We start from the raw sequence: 20,740 nt of genomic DNA, 5'->3' as shown, positions 1-20,740 counted from the left end.
TGTGTTACCCAAGCACTTTGAGACAGAGGCGTTCTCAACAGTAACCTGTGCTCAAAGGCATTGTCCAGTGTCTGTTCTGATGGAAGCTGATCTCTTCTGATTTGGTAATCAGCTGAATGACATGGTTGCCATCCCAGCTGAGCTCCACCCTCGCACCTTGCTGCTCCTCAGGAAATCATTACTTTGGTTAGCTCCTTGCCTTATCCACAAGGACTTGGCTCTCGTCTGCAGCTGATGACCCTCATTAAAATTCAGAGGAAACCCATTCCTCACAAACCAAAGCCACGTCCACAGAGGGAGCCCCAGCTATGCTGATTTCCAAGCCTTTGTCCAGGGAAGAACTTTCTTTGCAAGCATTCCCCCCCTGGAAGGAGCGGAGGAAAGAGAAGATCTTGCCTTACAGCACAGGGAAGAGGGCATTCCACACAGTGCAGGCTGTCCTGCTCTGTGCTGGGAAATTGCACTGTGCACTGGCAGCCTGGGGTCCAGCTTATTTGCATGGGGATAGTTGAGATGACAAAGCACTTGCTGGAGGTCCTTGGAAGTCAGAATTTCTGGAGCGGTAAGCTTCTGTCATTTCCCTGCTGTGGGCCCTTCAGGCAGCCCTCTACACACTGTTCTTCCAGGACAGATTTTCTTTGTGGGTAGTTCGGGTCAGCCTTGGCCCTCCCCTGCAAGGCTGCCCACATTTTCTCTGGGATAGAGTTAATTTTCATTACTGGAGCTAGTATGGTGCTGAGTGTTGGACTGAGGATGAAAAAGGAGCTTGGGCTTTACCTATTCAACCGACTTTATCTCAAACACCCAAGTTCCTCCACTTTTAGCTTTTGGATTCTCTCCTGCATCCCACTTGGGCAGAGCGAGTGAGTGCCTCTGTGGTGTTTAGCTGCCAGCCAGGGTTAAAACACAACCAAGGTGAGTCTTCTCCTAACTGTGTAGGAGAGCAGAGTATTTGGGCAGCTCCTACCTGAAGATGGATTACGGTGGAAGAGTCCACTCCGTTGCTGGTGCAGCGATTGAATCTCACACGCAGCCTTGACCTGGTTATTTGATAGGACCCTCACGCCAAGGAGAGGGATTCCTCCTTTGCTGCCTGAATGAAAAGGAACAAGAGAAGTGACATGCCAAATGCCCAGCATCTTCATACGAGCTCATTGTGCAAAAGCCTTCCACTACCAATCACAGCAGTACACTGGGCTAGAATAGGACATGGACGATGTCAAGGACGTGTGCTTGATCCAGGACTTTGGTAGGGACCGTGTGGGGGAAGGCGAAAGTTCCAGACAAGAACACGGCAAAGGTCAGCAAGCATCTCTGCTAAGGCTAGCAACTATTTCGCTCACCGTCTGGCAGCTTCCACCCATGTGCTGAGACGTCCGACCCTCTTCTCTCATCTCCTATATGCCTTCAAAAGCTAGAGCTCTTCCTTGCCGTTGGTGTTCCTTTTGCATGGTGGTCCACCCCGAGGGTTAATCAGAACTCCCCCCTCCACCCTCCTCCTTCCGATGGGTTCTCTGCAAGGGCATGACCATTCCTGACACGTGCACAGGTAAAGCTGAAGGCAGAGCGGAGAGTGCTTTGTGCTCGGGACAGGCCATGGAGAAGGCTTACTGTACTTTCCCCAAGAGCAATGGTTGCACAGTGCTGGGGTGGGCCTTTAGCATGACAGACCTCCCCAGGTTCCTCCTCTCTGGCAGTGTGCCACACCAGCTGCCATCCCAGAAGGAGCAGCAAGTGCACAAAGAGAGCGGGCGGAGGCGGAGGATGCCCGAGCCCTGTGTGCCCACCGAGCTAGAACTGTCTGCATTGCACAGGGGAGACACCACCTCTCCCAAAGTGTGGCCAGAGAGGTGGAAACCTCTGGAGAAGCCCTTCGGAAGATTCCAAATCTATGGAAGCTGGCCTTGCTGGAGACCTTCCCAGCAGTGAAGTAGGATCCGTGAAGCAACACTGGGGATTTCAAGGGAGGATGGGACCCCAGGAAGCAGAGGAAGGGACCCAGCAGTGCCCTTCTCATTCATCCCAAGACAAGTGCACTGCTCCCAGCCTCTGCGCTTCCCTTTGCCTCCAGACAGCGTGCATGAAGCCTCATCCTCACCTGCATGGGGAGCCTTCATCCTTCTCACCAGGTCTGCCTGCGGAGGAGCTGCAGAGCTAGCATCTGCAAGAGAGTTCGGCGTTAAAAATGTCCCTTGTTTCTCTAGTGGCCACTAGGCATTTCTACGACAAATGCAAAGGTAGGGAACACCAGTTGGAACTGACCCTGGCACACTGGCTCACGCGATCGTGGTGCAGGTTCAGGGGCAGCTGCCATTGCTGGTGCAGCTGTTGTCACTCGCCACCTGCAAGGCCTGTATCCCCTCGGGGAATCCTTGTGGGCAATTAGAAAGACTCACCCTCTATTGCTCAGAGCTCCTCTGCACAGTCACCGTGCATCCCAGAGAAGAAGAAAACAAGTCACGTCAAGACCCATGAGTTAGAAGGCAGTGCCTTCTGGGACTGTCCACCTCAATGTGGCACAGCAGATGCCTCTGAGGGAGGTCTTGGGTCACGCCCCTTCCAACTACCCCTAGCACCCCTCTGACTCTGGCAGGGATCATTGTCACCAGCCCAATCCTTGCACCTCACCAAATCAGGCAGGGCTGCTTGGTGATCCAGCCTCTCCACCTCCAGCCACCACTTTTCAGTCTTCCCGCCACATCCCCTTCCCTCACTATCGCTCCTGCTCCAAAGCCTTCCGCCACCAACAAAACCACCAGTAACACTATACCACTGCCCCAAAACCTCCGCAACATGTGGTGTGCTCGTCCTGCAGACAGATGTCCACACTCAGCATACTCTTTCTTTGGGGACTCTCTATGTAGACAGTTGGAAGGGAGGACACATTGCTAAGCACCCCATCCCACAGAAGATGGATATACTCAGACTTATCAATCCACCTGATCCATCCCAATCCACCCTATTTTCTATCAGAAATAGTGTGGCCAACAGGACTAGGGAAGAGATTGTCCCTCTGATGAGGATGCAACTTGAATGCTGTGTTCAGTTTTGGGCCCCTCACCACAAGAACGGGGGTTTATAGTGTCAGGGGGTTCATGCTGCTTTTTATTTTGAGGACATACTGCAGAGGAGTTCACAGGAAGGTTTCCCTGTGGACCAACTTTTGCTTTCAGGCAGTTGAAGGCCTGCTTGGGGATGGCTCTGCTCACCTGTCTCATATCTAATCTCCATAACCTTCTGCATCGAGTCAGGGGCTCTCCTAGTCTTTACTGCCCCTTTCGTTTCTCTGAAGAAACAACGATTGCTGAGATGCCGGCAGTGCGTCCTGGAAGTTGAGACCCCCTCTCTGCAAGGACAATGTCCAAAGGCTCTGAAATCCTATCCTTTCCAGGCAATTCCCACTTTGGTCTCTCTTGTGCGTGTGTGGTTGCAATATGTTTGCTTGTTTCAGCTGGAGCAACAGTACGAGGCACGGGCAGGTAATGAACACCCATCCTTTTCCTTAGCTTTTCCTCGCCTCTGCGCAACAGGCTTTTGCCCTTGAAATGTTCGACGAACCCTGGGAACGGTCCAAGGTTGATCTGTGTGTTACCCAAGCACATTAGTTTTTTTTTTTTGTCTGCCACTTGAATGTTTCCCCTGCCCAGAACAAGCTCTTGGAGACAGAGGCATTCTCAACAGTAACCTGTGCTCAAAGGCATGTCCAGTGTCTGTCCTGATGGAAGCTGATCTCTTCTGATATTATAATCAGCTGAATGAAATGGTTGCCATCCCAGCTGAGCTCCACTCTCACATCTCTCTGATTCTAAGGAAAGCATTACTTTGATTAGTTCCTTACCTCATCCAGAAGGACTTGGCTCTAGTCAGTGGCTCAATACCCCGATAAAAATTCAAAGGAGGACCCCTTTGGCTTGCACCATTTGTATGAGGGAAGTCCCACAAAGGCTTGAAACAGTCCTCCTTATATTACAACAAAGAAGGTAAATCTCACAATGACATGGTACCCCTCCCAGCATCTTCCTCTGAGCTCATTCTTTGACAACTTTCCACTCCCCACCACAGCAGTACACTCTGCTGGAGTAGGACATGCCTGACAGTAGCAAAGTGTGCCCCTAGCATGAAATCTGTCCCTTCCCAAAGGCAAAGCCCTCTGCTGTGGACTGGAAGGGCTTCTGTGGATAACTAGCTCAGAGAAGTCGATCGCACAGGTGCTCGCTTCTCTCCACAGTGATCTACCCCACCCAAGACGTTCCCAAGGATGACCGCGGTCTAGAGGAGTGGGATCCTGTGTACTTACTTGGTGACTGAAATCTTTTCCTTAGCTCTTGGACACGTGGTATCTTGGTCTCATGTTCTTAACATACGGTTCATAGGAAAAGATGGGAAAGATAACATTTAGCCAAGACTTTCCCTGAAGGAAGGACAAGAATGTATTTGCACAGCTTTCAGGGAAGAACAGGTCATGTCAGCATCCCAAGAACCCTAGGGTCCTGAGAAACATGGGCGTAATAGCAATGTCTTGGGTTTGGACCAATGTGTCCTACCATGGAGCTCCAATTATGCTCTCAGGGCCTTGATGCTCTGTGAAGTGCCCCAGAGCCTAAGTGCAGCAGCCCATGCGGGGAAGGTTTCAGGGGGCTCATGCTGCTCCTTCCTTTGAGAACACACCAAGGAAAAGTTCACAAGACGGTTTCCCTGTGGACCAGCTTTTGCTTTCAGGCCATTGAAGACCTGCTTGGGGATGGCTCTGCTCACCTGTCTTATTCTCCGTTTGTTCCACCATCTTCACAAAACGACGAATCTCCATAACCTTCTGCATCGATTCGGGGGTGCTCCTGTTCTTTACTGCCCCTTTCATTTCTGTGAAGAAACAACAATTGCTGAGATGCTGATAACACACCCAAGAGGCTGAGAACCCCTCTCTGCAAGGACAATGTCCAAAGGCTCTGAAATCCTATCCTTTCCAGGCAATTCCCTCTTTAGTCTCTCTTGTATGTGTGTGGTTGCTATATGTTTGCTTGTTTCAGCTGGAGCAACAGTATGAGCCACGGGCAGGTAATGAACGCTCATCCTTTTCCTTAGCTTTCGCTCTCCTCTGCGCAACAGGCTTTTCCCCTAGAAATGTTTGACCAACCCTGAGAATGGTCCAAGGTTGATCTGTGTGTTACCCAAGCACTTTGAGACAGAGGCGTTCTCAACAGTAACCTGTGCTCAAAGGCATTGTCCAGTGTCTGTTCTGATGGAAGCTGATCTCTTCTGATTTGGTAATCAGCTGAATGACATGGTTGCCATCCCAGCTGAGCTCCACTCTCGCACCTTGCTGCTCCTCAGGAAATCATTACTTTGGTTAGCTCCTTGCCTTATCCACAAGGACTTGGCTCTCGTCTGCAGCTGATGACCCTCATTAAAATTCAGAGGAAACCCATTCCTCACAAACCAAAGCCACGTCCACAGAGGGAGCCCCAGCTATGCTGATTTCCAAGCCTTTGTCCAGGGAAGAACTTTCTTTGCAAGCATTCCCCCCCTGGAAGGAGCGGAGGAAAGAGAAGATCTTGCCTTACAGCACAGGGAAGAGGGCATTCCACACAGTGCAGGCTGTCCTGCTCTGTGCTGGGAAATTGCACTGTGCACTGGCAGCCTGGGGTCCAGCTTATTTGCATGGGGATAGTTGAGATGACAAAGCACTTGCTGGAGGTCCTTGGAAGTCAGAATTTCTGGAGCGGTAAGCTTCTGTCATTTCCCTGCTGTGGGCCCTTCAGGCAGCCCTCTACACACTGTTCTTCCAGGACAGATTTTCTTTGTGGGTAGTTCGGGTCAGCCTTGGCCCTCCCCTGCAAGGCTGCCCACATTTTCTCTGGGATAGAGTTAATTTTCATTACTGGAGCTAGTATGGTGCTGAGTGTTGGACTGAGGATGAAAAAGGAGCTTGGGCTTTACCTATTCAACCGACTTTATCTCAAACACCCAAGTTCCTCCACTTTTAGCTTTTGGATTCTCTCCTGCATCCCACTTGGGCAGAGCGAGTGAGTGCCTCTGTGGTGTTTAGCTGCCAGCCAGGGTTAAAACACAACCAAGGTGAGTCTTCTCCTAACTGTGTAGGAGAGCAGAGTATTTGGGCAGCTCCTACCTGAAGATGGATTACGGTGGAAGAGTCCACTCCGTTGCTGGTGCAGCGATTGAATCTCACACGCAGCCTTGACCTGGTTATTTGATAGGACCCTCACGCCAAGGAGAGGGATTCCTCCTTTGCTGCCTGAATGAAAAGGAACAAGAGAAGTGACATGCCAAATGCCCAGCATCTTCATACGAGCTCATTGTGCAAAAGCCTTCCACTACCAATCACAGCAGTACACTGGGCTAGAATAGGACATGGACGATGTCAAGGACGTGTGCTTGATCCAGGACTTTGGTAGGGACCGTGTGGGGGAAGGCGAAAGTTCCAGACAAGAACACGGCAAAGGTCAGCAAGCATCTCTGCTAAGGCTAGCAACTATTTCGCTCACCGTCTGGCAGCTTCCACCCATGTGCTGAGACGTCCGACCCTCTTCTCTCATCTCCTATATGCCTTCAAAAGCTAGAGCTCTTCCTTGCCGTTGGTGTTCCTTTTGCATGGTGGTCCACCCCGAGGGTTAATCAGAACTCCCCCCTCCACCCTCCTCCTTCCGATGGGTTCTCTGCAAGGGCATGACCATTCCTGACACGTGCACAGGTAAAGCTGAAGGCAGAGCGGAGAGTGCTTTGTGCTCGGGACAGGCCATGGAGAAGGCTTACTGTACTTTCCCCAAGAGCAATGGTTGCACAGTGCTGGGGTGGGCCTTTAGCATGACAGACCTCCCCAGGTTCCTCCTCTCTGGCAGTGTGCCACACCAGCTGCCATCCCAGAAGGAGCAGCAAGTGCACAAAGAGAGCGGGCGGAGGCGGAGGATGCCCGAGCCCTGTGTGCCCACCGAGCTAGAACTGTCTGCATTGCACAGGGGAGACACCACCTCTCCCAAAGTGTGGCCAGAGAGGTGGAAACCTCTGGAGAAGCCCTTCGGAAGATTCCAAATCTATGGAAGCTGGCCTTGCTGGAGACCTTCCCAGCAGTGAAGTAGGATCCGTGAAGCAACACTGGGGATTTCAAGGGAGGATGGGACCCCAGGAAGCAGAGGAAGGGACCCAGCAGTGCCCTTCTCATTCATCCCAAGACAAGTGCACTGCTCCCAGCCTCTGCGCTTCCCTTTGCCTCCAGACAGCGTGCATGAAGCCTCATCCTCACCTGCATGGGGAGCCTTCATCCTTCTCACCAGGTCTGCCTGCGGAGGAGCTGCAGAGCTAGCATCTGCAAGAGAGTTCGGCGTTAAAAATGTCCCTTGTTTCTCTAGTGGCCACTAGGCATTTCTACGACAAATGCAAAGGTAGGGAACACCAGTTGGAACTGACCCTGGCACACTGGCTCACGCGATCGTGGTGCAGGTTCAGGGGCAGCTGCCGTTGCTGGTGCAGCTGTTGTCACTCGCCACCTGCAAGGCCTGTATCCCCTCGGGGAATCCTTGTGGGCAATTAGAAAGACTCACCCTCTATTGCTCAGAGCTCCTCTGCACAGTCACCGTGCATCCCAGAGAAGAAGAAAACAAGTCACGTCAAGACCCATGAGTTAGAAGGCAGTGCCTTCTGGGACTGTCCACCTCAATGTGGCACAGCAGATGCCTCTGAGGGAGGTCTTGGGTCACGCCCCTTCCAACTACCCCTAGCACCCCTCTGACTCTGGCAGGGATCATTGTCACCAGCCCAATCCTTGCACCTCACCAAATCAGGCAGGGCTGCTTGGTGATCCAGCCTCTCCACCTCCAGCCACCACTTTTCAGTCTTCCCGCCACATCCCCTTCCCTCACTATCGCTCCTGCTCCAAAGCCTTCCGCCACCAACAAAACCACCAGTAACACTATACCACTGCCCCAAAACCTCCGCAACATGTGGTGTGCTCGTCCTGCAGACAGATGTCCACACTCAGCATACTCTTTCTTTGGGGACTCTCTATGTAGACAGTTGGAAGGGAGGACACATTGCTAAGCACCCCATCCCACAGAAGATGGATATACTCAGACTTATCAATCCACCTGATCCATCCCAATCCACCCTATTTTCTATCAGAAATAGTGTGGCCAACAGGACTAGGGAAGAGATTGTCCCTCTGATGAGGATGCAACTTGAATGCTGTGTTCAGTTTTGGGCCCCTCACCACAAGAACGGGGGTTTATAGTGTCAGGGGGTTCATGCTGCTTTTTATTTTGAGGACATACTGCAGAGGAGTTCACAGGAAGGTTTCCCTGTGGACCAACTTTTGCTTTCAGGCAGTTGAAGGCCTGCTTGGGGATGGCTCTGCTCACCTGTCTCATATCTAATCTCCATAACCTTCTGCATCGAGTCAGGGGCTCTCCTAGTCTTTACTGCCCCTTTCGTTTCTCTGAAGAAACAACGATTGCTGAGATGCCGGCAGTGCGTCCTGGAAGTTGAGACCCCCTCTCTGCAAGGACAATGTCCAAAGGCTCTGAAATCCTATCCTTTCCAGGCAATTCCCACTTTGGTCTCTCTTGTGCGTGTGTGGTTGCAATATGTTTGCTTGTTTCAGCTGGAGCAACAGTACGAGGCACGGGCAGGTAATGAACACCCATCCTTTTCCTTAGCTTTTCCTCGCCTCTGCGCAACAGGCTTTTGCCCTTGAAATGTTCGACGAACCCTGGGAACGGTCCAAGGTTGATCTGTGTGTTACCCAAGCACATTAGTTTTTTTTTTTTGTCTGCCACTTGAATGTTTCCCCTGCCCAGAACAAGCTCTTGGAGACAGAGGCATTCTCAACAGTAACCTGTGCTCAAAGGCATGTCCAGTGTCTGTCCTGATGGAAGCTGATCTCTTCTGATATTATAATCAGCTGAATGAAATGGTTGCCATCCCAGCTGAGCTCCACTCTCACATCTCTCTGATTCTAAGGAAAGCATTACTTTGATTAGTTCCTTACCTCATCCAGAAGGACTTGGCTCTAGTCAGTGGCTCAATACCCCGATAAAAATTCAAAGGAGGACCCCTTTGGCTTGCACCATTTGTATGAGGGAAGTCCCACAAAGGCTTGAAACAGTCCTCCTTATATTACAACAAAGAAGGTAAATCTCACAATGACATGGTACCCCTCCCAGCATCTTCCTCTGAGCTCATTCTTTGACAACTTTCCACTCCCCACCACAGCAGTACACTCTGCTGGAGTAGGACATGCCTGACAGTAGCAAAGTGTGCCCCTAGCATGAAATCTGTCCCTTCCCAAAGGCAAAGCCCTCTGCTGTGGACTGGAAGGGCTTCTGTGGATAACTAGCTCAGAGAAGTCGATCGCACAGGTGCTCGCTTCTCTCCACAGTGATCTACCCCACCCAAGACGTTCCCAAGGATGACCGCGGTCTAGAGGAGTGGGATCCTGTGTACTTACTTGGTGACTGAAATCTTTTCCTTAGCTCTTGGACACGTGGTATCTTGGTCTCATGTTCTTAACATACGGTTCATAGGAAAAGATGGGAAAGATAACATTTAGCCAAGACTTTCCCTGAAGGAAGGACAAGAATGTATTTGCACAGCTTTCAGGGAAGAACAGGTCATGTCAGCATCCCAAGAACCCTAGGGTCCTGAGAAACATGGGCGTAATAGCAATGTCTTGGGTTTGGACCAATGTGTCCTACCATGGAGCTCCAATTATGCTCTCAGGGCCTTGATGCTCTGTGAAGTGCCCCAGAGCCTAAGTGCAGCAGCCCATGCGGGGAAGGTTTCAGGGGGCTCATGCTGCTCCTTCCTTTGAGAACACACCAAGGAAAAGTTCACAAGACGGTTTCCCTGTGGACCAGCTTTTGCTTTCAGGCCATTGAAGACCTGCTTGGGGATGGCTCTGCTCACCTGTCTTATTCTCCGTTTGTTCCACCATCTTCACAAAACGACGAATCTCCATAACCTTCTGCATCGATTCGGGGGTGCTCCTGTTCTTTACTGCCCCTTTCATTTCTGTGAAGAAACAACAATTGCTGAGATGCTGATAACACACCCAAGAGGCTGAGAACCCCTCTCTGCAAGGACAATGTCCAAAGGCTCTGAAATCCTATCCTTTCCAGGCAATTCCCTCTTTAGTCTCTCTTGTATGTGTGTGGTTGCTATATGTTTGCTTGTTTCAGCTGGAGCAACAGTATGAGCCACGGGCAGGTAATGAACGCTCATCCTTTTCCTTAGCTTTCGCTCTCCTCTGCGCAACAGGCTTTTCCCCTAGAAATGTTTGACCAACCCTGAGAATGGTCCAAGGTTGATCTGTGTGTTACCCAAGCACTTTGAGACAGAGGCGTTCTCAACAGTAACCTGTGCTCAAAGGCATTGTCCAGTGTCTGTTCTGATGGAAGCTGATCTCTTCTGATTTGGTAATCAGCTGAATGACATGGTTGCCATCCCAGCTGAGCTCCACTCTCGCACCTTGCTGCTCCTCAGGAAATCATTACTTTGGTTAGCTCCTTGCCTTATCCACAAGGACTTGGCTCTCGTCTGCAGCTGATGACCCTCATTAAAATTCAGAGGAAACCCATTCCTCACAAACCAAAGCCACGTCCACAGAGGGAGCCCCAGCTATGCTGATTTCCAAGCCTTTGTCCAGGGAAGAACTTTCTTTGCAAGCATTCCCCCCCTGGAAGGAGCGGAGGAAAGAGAAGATCTTGCCTTACAGCACAGGGAAGAGGGCATTCCACACAGTGCAGGCTGTCCTGCTCTGTGCTGGGAAATTGCACTGTGCACTGGCAGCCTGGGGTCCAGCTTATTTGCATGGGGATAGTTGAGATGACAAAGCACTTGCTGGAGGTCCTTGGAAGTCAGAATTTCTGGAGCGGTAAGCTTCTGTCATTTCCCTGCTGTGGGCCCTTCAGGCAGCCCTCTACACACTGTTCTTCCAGGACAGATTTTCTTTGTGGGTAGTTCGGGTCAGCCTTGGCCCTCCCCTGCAAGGCTGCCCACATTTTCTCTGGGATAGAGTTAATTTTCATTACTGGAGCTAGTATGGTGCTGAGTGTTGGACTGAGGATGAAAAAGGAGCTTGGGCTTTACCTATTCAACCGACTTTATCTCAAACACCCAAGTTCCTCCACTTTTAGCTTTTGGATTCTCTCCTGCATCCCACTTGGGCAGAGCGAGTGAGTGCCTCTGTGGTGTTTAGCTGCCAGCCAGGGTTAAAACACAACCAAGGTGAGTCTTCTCCTAACTGTGTAGGAGAGCAGAGTATTTGGGCAGCTCCTACCTGAAGATGGATTACGGTGGAAGAGTCCACTCCGTTGCTGGTGCAGCGATTGAATCTCACACGCAGCCTTGACCTGGTTATTTGATAGGACCCTCACGCCAAGGAGAGGGATTCCTCCTTTGCTGCCTGAATGAAAAGGAACAAGAGAAGTGACATGCCAAATGCCCAGCATCTTCATACGAGCTCATTGTGCAAAAGCCTTCCACTACCAATCACAGCAGTACACTGGGCTAGAATAGGACATGGACGATGTCAAGGACGTGTGCTTGATCCAGGACTTTGGTAGGGACCGTGTGGGGGAAGGCGAAAGTTCCAGACAAGAACACGGCAAAGGTCAGCAAGCATCTCTGCTAAGGCTAGCAACTATTTCGCTCACCGTCTGGCAGCTTCCACCCATGTGCTGAGACGTCCGACCCTCTTCTCTCATCTCCTATATGCCTTCAAAAGCTAGAGCTCTTCCTTGCCGTTGGTGTTCCTTTTGCATGGTGGTCCACCCCGAGGGTTAATCAGAACTCCCCCCTCCACCCTCCTCCTTCCGATGGGTTCTCTGCAAGGGCATGACCATTCCTGACACGTGCACAGGTAAAGCTGAAGGCAGAGCGGAGAGTGCTTTGTGCTCGGGACAGGCCATGGAGAAGGCTTACTGTACTTTCCCCAAGAGCAATGGTTGCACAGTGCTGGGGTGGGCCTTTAGCATGACAGACCTCCACAGGTTCCTCCTCTCTGGCAGTGTGCCACACCAGCTGCCATCCCAGAAGGAGCAGCAAGTGCACAAAGAGAGCGGGCGGAGGTGGAGGATGCCCGAGCCCTGTGTGCCCACCGAGCTAGAACTGTCTGCATTGCACAGGGGAGACACCACCTCTCCCAAAGTGTGGCCAGAGAGGTGGAAACCTCTGGAGAAGCCCTTCGGAAGATTCCAAATCTATGGAAGCTGGCCTTGCTGGAGACCTTCCCAGCAGTGAAGTAGGATCCGTGAAGCAACACTGGGGATTTCAAGGGAGGATGGGACCCCAGGAAGCAGAGGAAGGGACCCAGCAGTGCCCTTCTCATTCATCCCAAGACAAGTGCACTGCTCCCAGCCTCTGCGCTTCCCTTTGCCTCCAGACAGCGTGCATGAAGCCTCATCCTCACCTGCATGGGGAGCCTTCATCCTTCTCACCAGGTCTGCCTGCGGAGGAGCTGCAGAGCTAGCATCTGCAAGAGAGTTCGGCGTTAAAAATGTCCCTTGTTTCTCTAGTGGCCACTAGGCATTTCTACGACAAATGCAAAGGTAGGGAACACCAGTTGGAACTGACCCTGGCACACTGGCTCACGCGATCGTGGTGCAGGTTCAGGGGCAGCTGCCATTGCTGGTGCAGCTGTTGTCACTCGCCACCTGCAAGGCCTGTATCCCCTCGGGGAATCCTTGTGGGCAATTAGAAAGACTCACCCTCTATTGCTCAGAGCTCCTCTGCACAGTCACCGTGCATCCCAGAGAAGAAGAAAACAAGTCACGTCAAGACCCATGAGTTAGAAGGCAGTGCCTTCTGGGACTGTCCACCTCAATGTGGCACAGCAGATGCCTCTGAGGGAGGTCTTGGGTCACGCCCCTTCCAACTACCCCTAGCACCCCTCTGACTCTGGCAGGGATCATTGTCACCAGCCCAATCCTTGCACCTCACCAAATCAGGCAGGGCTGCTTGGTGATCCAGCCTCTCCACCTCCAGCCACCACTTTTCAGTCTTCCCGCCACATCCCCTTCCCTCACTATCGCTCCTGCTCCAAAGCCTTCCGCCACCAACAAAACCACCAGTAACACTATACCACTGCCCCAAAACCTCCGCAACATGTGGTGTGCTCGTCCTGCAGACAGATGTCCACACTCAGCATACTCTTTCTTTGGGGACTCTCTATGTAGACAGTTGGAAGGGAGGACACATTGCTAAGCACCCCATCCCACAGAAGATGGATATACTCAGACTTATCAATCCACCTGATCCATCCCAATCCACCCTATTTTCTATCAGAAATAGTGTGGCCAACAGGACTAGGGAAGAGATTGTCCCTCTGATGAGGATGCAACTTGAATGCTGTGTTCAGTTTTGGGCCCCTCACCACAAGAACGGGGGTTTATAGTGTCAGGGGGTTCATGCTGCTTTTTATTTTGAGGACATACTGCAGAGGAGTTCACAGGAAGGTTTCCCTGTGGACCAACTTTTGCTTTCAGGCAGTTGAAGGCCTGCTTGGGGATGGCTCTGCTCACCTGTCTCATATCTAATCTCCATAACCTTCTGCATCGAGTCAGGGGCTCTCCTAGTCTTTACTGCCCCTTTCGTTTCTCTGAAGAAACAACGATTGCTGAGATGCCGGCAGTGCGTCCTGGAAGTTGAGACCCCCTCTCTGCAAGGACAATGTCCAAAGGCTCTGAAATCCTATCCTTTCCAGGCAATTCCCACTTTGGTCTCTCTTGTGCGTGTGTGGTTGCAATATGTTTGCTTGTTTCAGCTGGAGCAACAGTACGAGGCACGGGCAGGTAATGAACACCCATCCTTTTCCTTAGCTTTTCCTCGCCTCTGCGCAACAGGCTTTTGCCCTTGAAATGTTCGACGAACCCTGGGAACGGTCCAAGGTTGATCTGTGTGTTACCCAAGCACATTAGTTTTTTTTTTTGTCTGCCACTTGAATGTTTCCCCTGCCCAGAACAAGCTCTTGGAGACAGAGGCATTCTCAACAGTAACCTGTGCTCAAAGGCATGTCCAGTGTCTGTCCTGATGGAAGCTGATCTCTTCTGATATTATAATCAGCTGAATGAAATGGTTGCCATCCCAGCTGAGCTCCACTCTCACATCTCTCTGATTCTAAGGAAAGCATTACTTTGATTAGTTCCTTACCTCATCCAGAAGGACTTGGCTCTAGTCAGTGGCTCAATACCCCGATAAAAATTCAAAGGAGGACCCCTTTGGCTTGCACCATTTGTATGAGGGAAGTCCCACAAAGGCTTGAAACAGTCCTCCTTATATTACAACAAAGAAGGTAAATCTCACAATGACATGGTACCCCTCCCAGCATCTTCCTCTGAGCTCATTCTTTGACAACTTTCCACTCCCCACCACAGCAGTACACTCTGCTGGAGTAGGACATGCCTGACAGTAGCAAAGTGTGCCCCTAGCATGAAATCTGTCCCTTCCCAAAGGCAAAGCCCTCTGCTGTGGACTGGAAGGGCTTCTGTGGATAACTAGCTCAGAGAAGTCGATCGCACAGGTGCTCGCTTCTCTCCACAGTGATCTACCCCACCCAAGACGTTCCCAAGGATGACCGCGGTCTAGAGGAGTGGGATCCTGTGTACTTACTTGGTGACTGAAATCTTTTCCTTAGCTCTTGGACACGTGGTATCTTGGTCTCATGTTCTTAACATACGGTTCATAGGAAAAGATGGGAAAGATAACATTTAGCCAAGACTTTCCCTGAAGGAAGGACAAGAATGTATTTGCACAGCTTTCAGGGAAGAACAGGTCATGTCAGCATCCCAAGAACCCTAGGGTCCTGAGAAACATGGGCGTAATAGCAATGTCTTGGGTTTGGACCAATGTGTCCTACCATGGAGCTCCAATTATGCTCTCAGGGCCTTGATGCTCTGTGAAGTGCCCCAGAGCCTAAGTGCAGCAGCCCATGCGGGGAAGGTTTCAGGGGGCTCATGCTGCTCCTTCCTTTGAGAACACACCAAGGAAAAGTTCACAAGACGGTTTCCCTGTGGACCAGCTTTTGCTTTCAGGCCATTGAAGACCTGCTTGGGGATGGCTCTGCTCACCTGTCTTATTCTCCGTTTGTTCCACCATCTTCACAAAACGACGAATCTCCATAACCTTCTGCATCGATTCGGGGGTGCTCCTGTTCTTTACTGCCCCTTTCATTTCTGTGAAGAAACAACAATTGCTGAGATGCTGATAACACACCCAAGAGGCTGAGAACCCCTCTCTGCAAGGACAATGTCCAAAGGCTCTGAAATCCTATCCTTTCCAGGCAATTCCCTCTTTAGTCTCTCTTGTATGTGTGTGGTTGCTATATGTTTGCTTGTTTCAGCTGGAGCAACAGTATGAGCCACGGGCAGGTAATGAACGCTCATCCTTTTCCTTAGCTTTCGCTCTCCTCTGCGCAACAGGCTTTTCCCCTAGAAATGTTTGACCAACCCTGAGAATGGTCCAAGGTTGATCTGTGTGTTACCCAAGCACTTTGAGACAGAGGCGTTCTCAACAGTAACCTGTGCTCAAAGGCATTGTCCAGTGTCTGTTCTGATGGAAGCTGATCTCTTCTGATTTGGTAATCAGCTGAATGACATGGTTGCCATCCCAGCTGAGCTCCACTCTCGCACCTTGCTGCTCCTCAGGAAATCATTACTTTGGTTAGCTCCTTGCCTTATCCACAAGGACTTGGCTCTCGTCTGCAGCTGATGACCCTCATTAAAATTCAGAGGAAACCCATTCCTCACAAACCAAAGCCACGTCCACAGAGGGAGCCCCAGCTATGCTGATTTCCAAGCCTTTGTCCAGGGAAGAACTTTCTTTGCAAGCATTCCCCCCCTGGAAGGAGCGGAGGAAAGAGAAGATCTTGCCTTACAGCACAGGGAAGAGGGCATTCCACACAGTGCAGGCTGTCCTGCTCTGTGCTGGGAAATTGCACTGTGCACTGGCAGCCTGGGGTCCAGCTTATTTGCATGGGGATAGTTGAGATGACAAAGCACTTGCTGGAGGTCCTTGGAAGTCAGAATTTCTGGAGCGGTAAGCTTCTGTCATTTCCCTGCTGTGGGCCCTTCAGGCAGCCCTCTACACACTGTTCTTCCAGGACAGATTTTCTTTGTGGGTAGTTCGGGTCAGCCTTGGCCCTCCCCTGCAAGGCTGCCCACATTTTCTCTGGGATAGAGTTAATTTTCATTACTGGAGCTAGTATGGTGCTGAGTGTTGGACTGAGGATGAAAAAGGAGCTTGGGCTTTACCTATTCAACCGACTTTATCTCAAACACCCAAGTTCCTCCACTTTTAGCTTTTGGATTCTCTCCTGCATCCCACTTGGGCAGAGCGAGTGAGTGCCTCTGTGGTGTTTAGCTGCCAGCCAGGGTTAAAACACAACCAAGGTGAGTCTTCTCCTAACTGTGTAGGAGAGCAGAGTATTTGGGCAGCTCCTACCTGAAGATGGATTACGGTGGAAGAGTCCACTCCGTTGCTGGTGCAGCGATTGAATCTCACACGCAGCCTTGACCTGGTTATTTGATAGGACCCTCACGCCAAGGAGAGGGATTCCTCCTTTGCTGCCTGAATGAAAAGGAACAAGAGAAGTGACATGCCAAATGCCCAGCATCTTCATACGAGCTCATTGTGCAAAAGCCTTCCACTACCAATCACAGCAGTACACTGGGCTAGAATAGGACATGGACGATGTCAAGGACGTGTGCTTGATCCAGGACTTTGGTAGGGACCGTGTGGGGGAAGGCGAAAGTTCCAGACAAGAACACGGCAAAGGTCAGCAAGCATCTCTGCTAAGGCTAGCAACTATTTCGCTCACCGTCTGGCAGCTTCCACCCATGTGCTGAGACGTCCGACCCTCTTCTCTCATCTCCTATATGCCTTCAAAAGCTAGAGCTCTTCCTTGCCGTTGGTGTTCCTTTTGCATGGTGGTCCACCCCGAGGGTTAATCAGAACTCCCCCCTCCACCCTCCTCCTTCCGATGGGTTCTCTGCAAGGGCATGACCATTCCTGACACGTGCACAGGTAAAGCTGAAGGCAGAGCGGAGAGTGCTTTGTGCTCGGGACAGGCCATGGAGAAGGCTTACTGTACTTTCCCCAAGAGCAATGGTTGCACAGTGCTGGGGTGGGCCTTTAGCATGACAGACCTCCCCAGGTTCCTCCTCTCTGGCAGTGTGCCACACCAGCTGCCATCCCAGAAGGAGCAGCAAGTGCACAAAGAGAGCGGGCGGAGGCGGAGGATGCCCGAGCCCTGTGTGCCCACCGAGCTAGAACTGTCTGCATTGCACAGGGGAGACACCACCTCTCCCAAAGTGTGGCCAGAGAGGTGGAAACCTCTGGAGAAGCCCTTCGGAAGATTCCAAATCTATGGAAGCTGGCCTTGCTGGAGACCTTCCCAGCAGTGAAGTAGGATCCGTGAAGCAACACTGGGGATTTCAAGGGAGGATGGGACCCCAGGAAGCAGAGGAAGGGACCCAGCAGTGCCCTTCTCATTCATCCCAAGACAAGTGCACTGCTCCCAGCCTCTGCGCTTCCCTTTGCCTCCAGACAGCGTGCATGAAGCCTCATCCTCACCTGCATGGGGAGCCTTCATCCTTCTCACCAGGTCTGCCTGCGGAGGAGCTGCAGAGCTAGCATCTGCAAGAGAGTTCGGCGTTAAAAATGTCCCTTGTTTCTCTAGTGGCCACTAGGCATTTCTACGACAAATGCAAAGGTAGGGAACACCAGTTGGAACTGACCCTGGCACACTGGCTCACGCGATCGTGGTGCAGGTTCAGGGGCAGCTGCCATTGCTGGTGCAGCTGTTGTCACTCGCCACCTGCAAGGCCTGTATCCCCTCGGGGAATCCTTGTGGGCAATTAGAAAGACTCACCCTCTATTGCTCAGAGCTCCTCTGCACAGTCACCGTGCATCCCAGAGAAGAAGAAAACAAGTCACGTCAAGACCCATGAGTTAGAAGGCAGTGCCTTCTGGGACTGTCCACCTCAATGTGGCACAGCAGATGCCTCTGAGGGAGGTCTTGGGTCACGCCCCTTCCAACTACCCCTAGCACCCCTCTGACTCTGGCAGGGATCATTGTCACCAGCCCAATCCTTGCACCTCACCAAATCAGGCAGGGCTGCTTGGTGATCCAGCCTCTCCACCTCCAGCCACCACTTTTCAGTCTTCCCGCCACATCCCCTTCCCTCACTATCGCTCCTGCTCCAAAGCCTTCCGCCACCAACAAAACCACCAGCAACACTATACCACTGCCCCAAAAACTCCGCAACATGTGGTGTGCTCGTCCTGCAGACAGGTGCTTCTCTCCACAGTGATCTACCCCACCCAAGACGTTCCCAAGTATGACCGCGGTCTAGAGGAGTGGGATCCTGTGTACTTACTTGGTGACTGAAATCTTTTCCTTAGCTCTTGGACACGTGGTATCTTGGTCTCATGTTCTTAACGTAAGTTTCATAGGAAAAGATAGGAAAGATAACATTTAACCAAGACTTTCCCTGAAGGAAGGACAAGAATGTATTTGCACAGCTTTCGGGGAAGAACAGGTCATGTCAGCATCCCAAGAACCCTAGGGTCCTGTGAAACATGGGCGTAATAGCAATGTCTTTTGTTTGGATCAATGTGTCCTACCATGGAGCTCCAATTATGCTCTCAGGGCCTTGATGTTCTGTGAAGTGCCTCAGAGCCTAAGTGCAGCAGCCCATGCGGGGAAGGTTTCAGGGGGCTCATGCTGCTCCTTCCTTTGAGAACACACTGAGGAAAAATTCACAAGACGGTTTCCCTGTGCACCAGGTTTTGTGTTCAGGGATCTGAAGGCCTTCTTGGGGATTCTTCTGCTTACCTATTTCCTTCTCCATCTTTTTCAGTATCTTCACAGAAAAGATTCTCTCCAAACAACCTCCTGCATTGATTCAAGTGTGCTCCTTTTTTTTGCTGCCACTTTTGTTTCTGTGAAGAAACAACAATTACCTGTGCTCAAAGACATGTCTCTGTTCTGATGGAAGCTGATCTCTTCTGATTTTATTAAGAGCTGATTATAAAATAAGCTCTTCTCCCAGAACTGTTCAGCATGTTTCCTCTCCATGGCCTTCAGTTTGCATGACCTTTAACTGGCTGGAACAGGCTCTGTCTGGCATAAGGCCGACACTAGTATCATCCCTAAGAGGCCACCCTGTATTCCTTTCCTAACAAAGAATAAACTCCAAAGATGTGTTTGTGAAGTTGAATGTATGTGTCTCTATGTAGGCGACTGGTATCGAGCCATCTCAGAAGAACCTTCTCTTTGTCATGTCTGTACTCTGATTTCCTGATATGTGCTTTTTGCAACCTGCAGAGGAGGCAGGAACTCTGGCTTCAGTGACATATTTCCTAAAATACACCATTTATATATCATAACATTGATTTTCCAGAAAGAAAAGGCAGCACAGATCTCCACCTAGTTACAGCATCAGATCTGAAGGGAAATTTGATAGAAAGCCAGTCCCAAAAGACAACACAGTCACAGAGGATGCAATTTCAGAAATGTCCTTAATCTAAAGAATAAGTGATGAAAATGTACAATGTAAGCATAGGAGCAATCACATAGGAAACATGGCTTCAGCTCACAAGTGTACTTTTATTGAAGGGAGGAAGAGGAACTCTGAAGAGGAGCCTTCATAGTCCAAGTCTCATGGATTACTGAGTCAGACCTGCCAGGCTGCTGAGGAGGTCTCCAGTAACCAAGGGCCTCTTGAAAGATGCCAGACCCCCATGGCAGAGGTATGAACTGCACCCCTGCAGGTGAGTTAGTGGCTCTGCTTGCTCAAGCATGTAAACCTCTGCACACTGTCTCAGGAAGGACACCCTGAGAAACATGTTCTCCTCATGGAGATACCTTAAGTCTCAGGCCCAGAGACATAAGCCTTCCTCAGTACAATTACTGCCCAAAGTAACCATGACAGTAAAGAGCACTATAGAGGTAAGATAGTTTCCTTCTCAGTATTTCTGAAAGCAACAGAAACTCCCACAAACAGCTGACAAAAAGACTTGAAAATATCTTTGTGGAAACACAGTTTCAAGCAGTGTCTTCTTCTGCAACAGGAGTACCCACCCTGAGCAAGGTGAACTGACTCTTGGAAGAAATCCCCTATGAGAAAAAGAGGAAAGAATTGTTCCCCTCATTGATTTTGCATTCATGCCTTGCCATGCCTTGGCTTACTTTTTGTCACAGACAAACAACATATGATAACAAGTGTGTGTGTGCTTTCGTTTAATTTTCAAACCCAAAATTGAAAATGCCTTGAAATCCAATATATATAAACACTAGACATGCTTGAACACAGTTAGTGAAAGCTGTATTCCTTTAAACTTCTTGATAATTAATCAATGAATCACAGAATCATCTAGGTTGGAAGAGACCTCCAAGATTACCGAGTCCAACCTCTCACCTAACACTAACAACTCCTCCACTAAACCATATCACTAAGCTCTACATCTAAACGTCTTTTAAAGACCTCCAGGGGTGGTGACTGAACCACTTCCCTGGGCAGTCTATTCCAATGCCTAACAACCCTTACAGTAAAGAAGTTCTTCCCAATATCAAATTATTAATACATTTTCAGGGATTTTTATTTTTTTTTTCCTGGAAACACTACAACAGTGATATATTCTTAAAGAATAACTGTGGATATATACAAAAATGCTATAACGTACCTTCAGAAAATCCTCGTCTCATCTGTGTCACTCCTGACCTGACTGGCTT

The 20,740-nt window shown here is 50.4% G+C and overlaps 1 protein-coding gene across 3 annotated transcripts in view; it reads right to left on the bottom strand.

The window, feature by feature from the left end:
• The window catches only part of LOC140001005 (uncharacterized), a 24,610-nt gene extending 3,870 nt beyond the window's left edge, over nt 1-20,740 (bottom strand). The window contains exons 1-18 of one of the 3 annotated variants that reach the window (XM_072032153.1): nt 20,692-20,710; nt 18,842-18,948; nt 18,631-18,753; nt 18,384-18,440; nt 17,578-17,640; nt 16,447-16,572; nt 15,075-15,179; nt 14,617-14,673; nt 12,419-12,481; nt 11,288-11,413; nt 9,916-10,020; nt 9,458-9,514; nt 7,259-7,321; nt 6,128-6,253; nt 4,756-4,860; nt 4,298-4,354; nt 2,099-2,161; nt 968-1,093 (exon numbers count right to left, since the gene is read on the bottom strand). In XM_072032153.1, the coding sequence (XP_071888254.1) occupies nt 968-1,093; nt 2,099-2,161; nt 4,298-4,354; nt 4,756-4,860; nt 6,128-6,253; nt 7,259-7,321; nt 9,458-9,514; nt 9,916-10,020; nt 11,288-11,413; nt 12,419-12,481; nt 14,617-14,673; nt 15,075-15,179; nt 16,447-16,572; nt 17,578-17,596 (1,198 nt within the window). In that variant the 5' untranslated portion in view covers nt 17,597-17,640; nt 18,384-18,440; nt 18,631-18,753; nt 18,842-18,948; nt 20,692-20,710. Of the gene's footprint in view, nt 1-967; nt 1,094-2,098; nt 2,162-4,297; nt 4,355-4,755; nt 4,861-6,127; nt 6,254-7,258; nt 7,322-9,457; nt 9,515-9,915; nt 10,021-11,287; nt 11,414-12,418; nt 12,482-14,616; nt 14,674-15,074; nt 15,180-16,446; nt 16,573-17,577; nt 17,641-18,383; nt 18,441-18,630; nt 18,754-18,841; nt 18,949-20,089; nt 20,109-20,691 lie in introns of those variants that run through there. The other 2 variants (XM_072032151.1, XM_072032152.1) reach the window with 2 other exon arrangements.

This window comes from Anas platyrhynchos, chromosome 36 (genome assembly GCF_047663525.1).
Source record: "Anas platyrhynchos isolate ZD024472 breed Pekin duck chromosome 36, IASCAAS_PekinDuck_T2T, whole genome shotgun sequence".
NCBI classification, from domain to species: Eukaryota; Metazoa; Chordata; class Aves; order Anseriformes; family Anatidae; genus Anas; species Anas platyrhynchos.
Note: the sequence above shows the minus strand (reverse complement) of the source record. Positions and strands in the feature narration are given on the sequence as shown.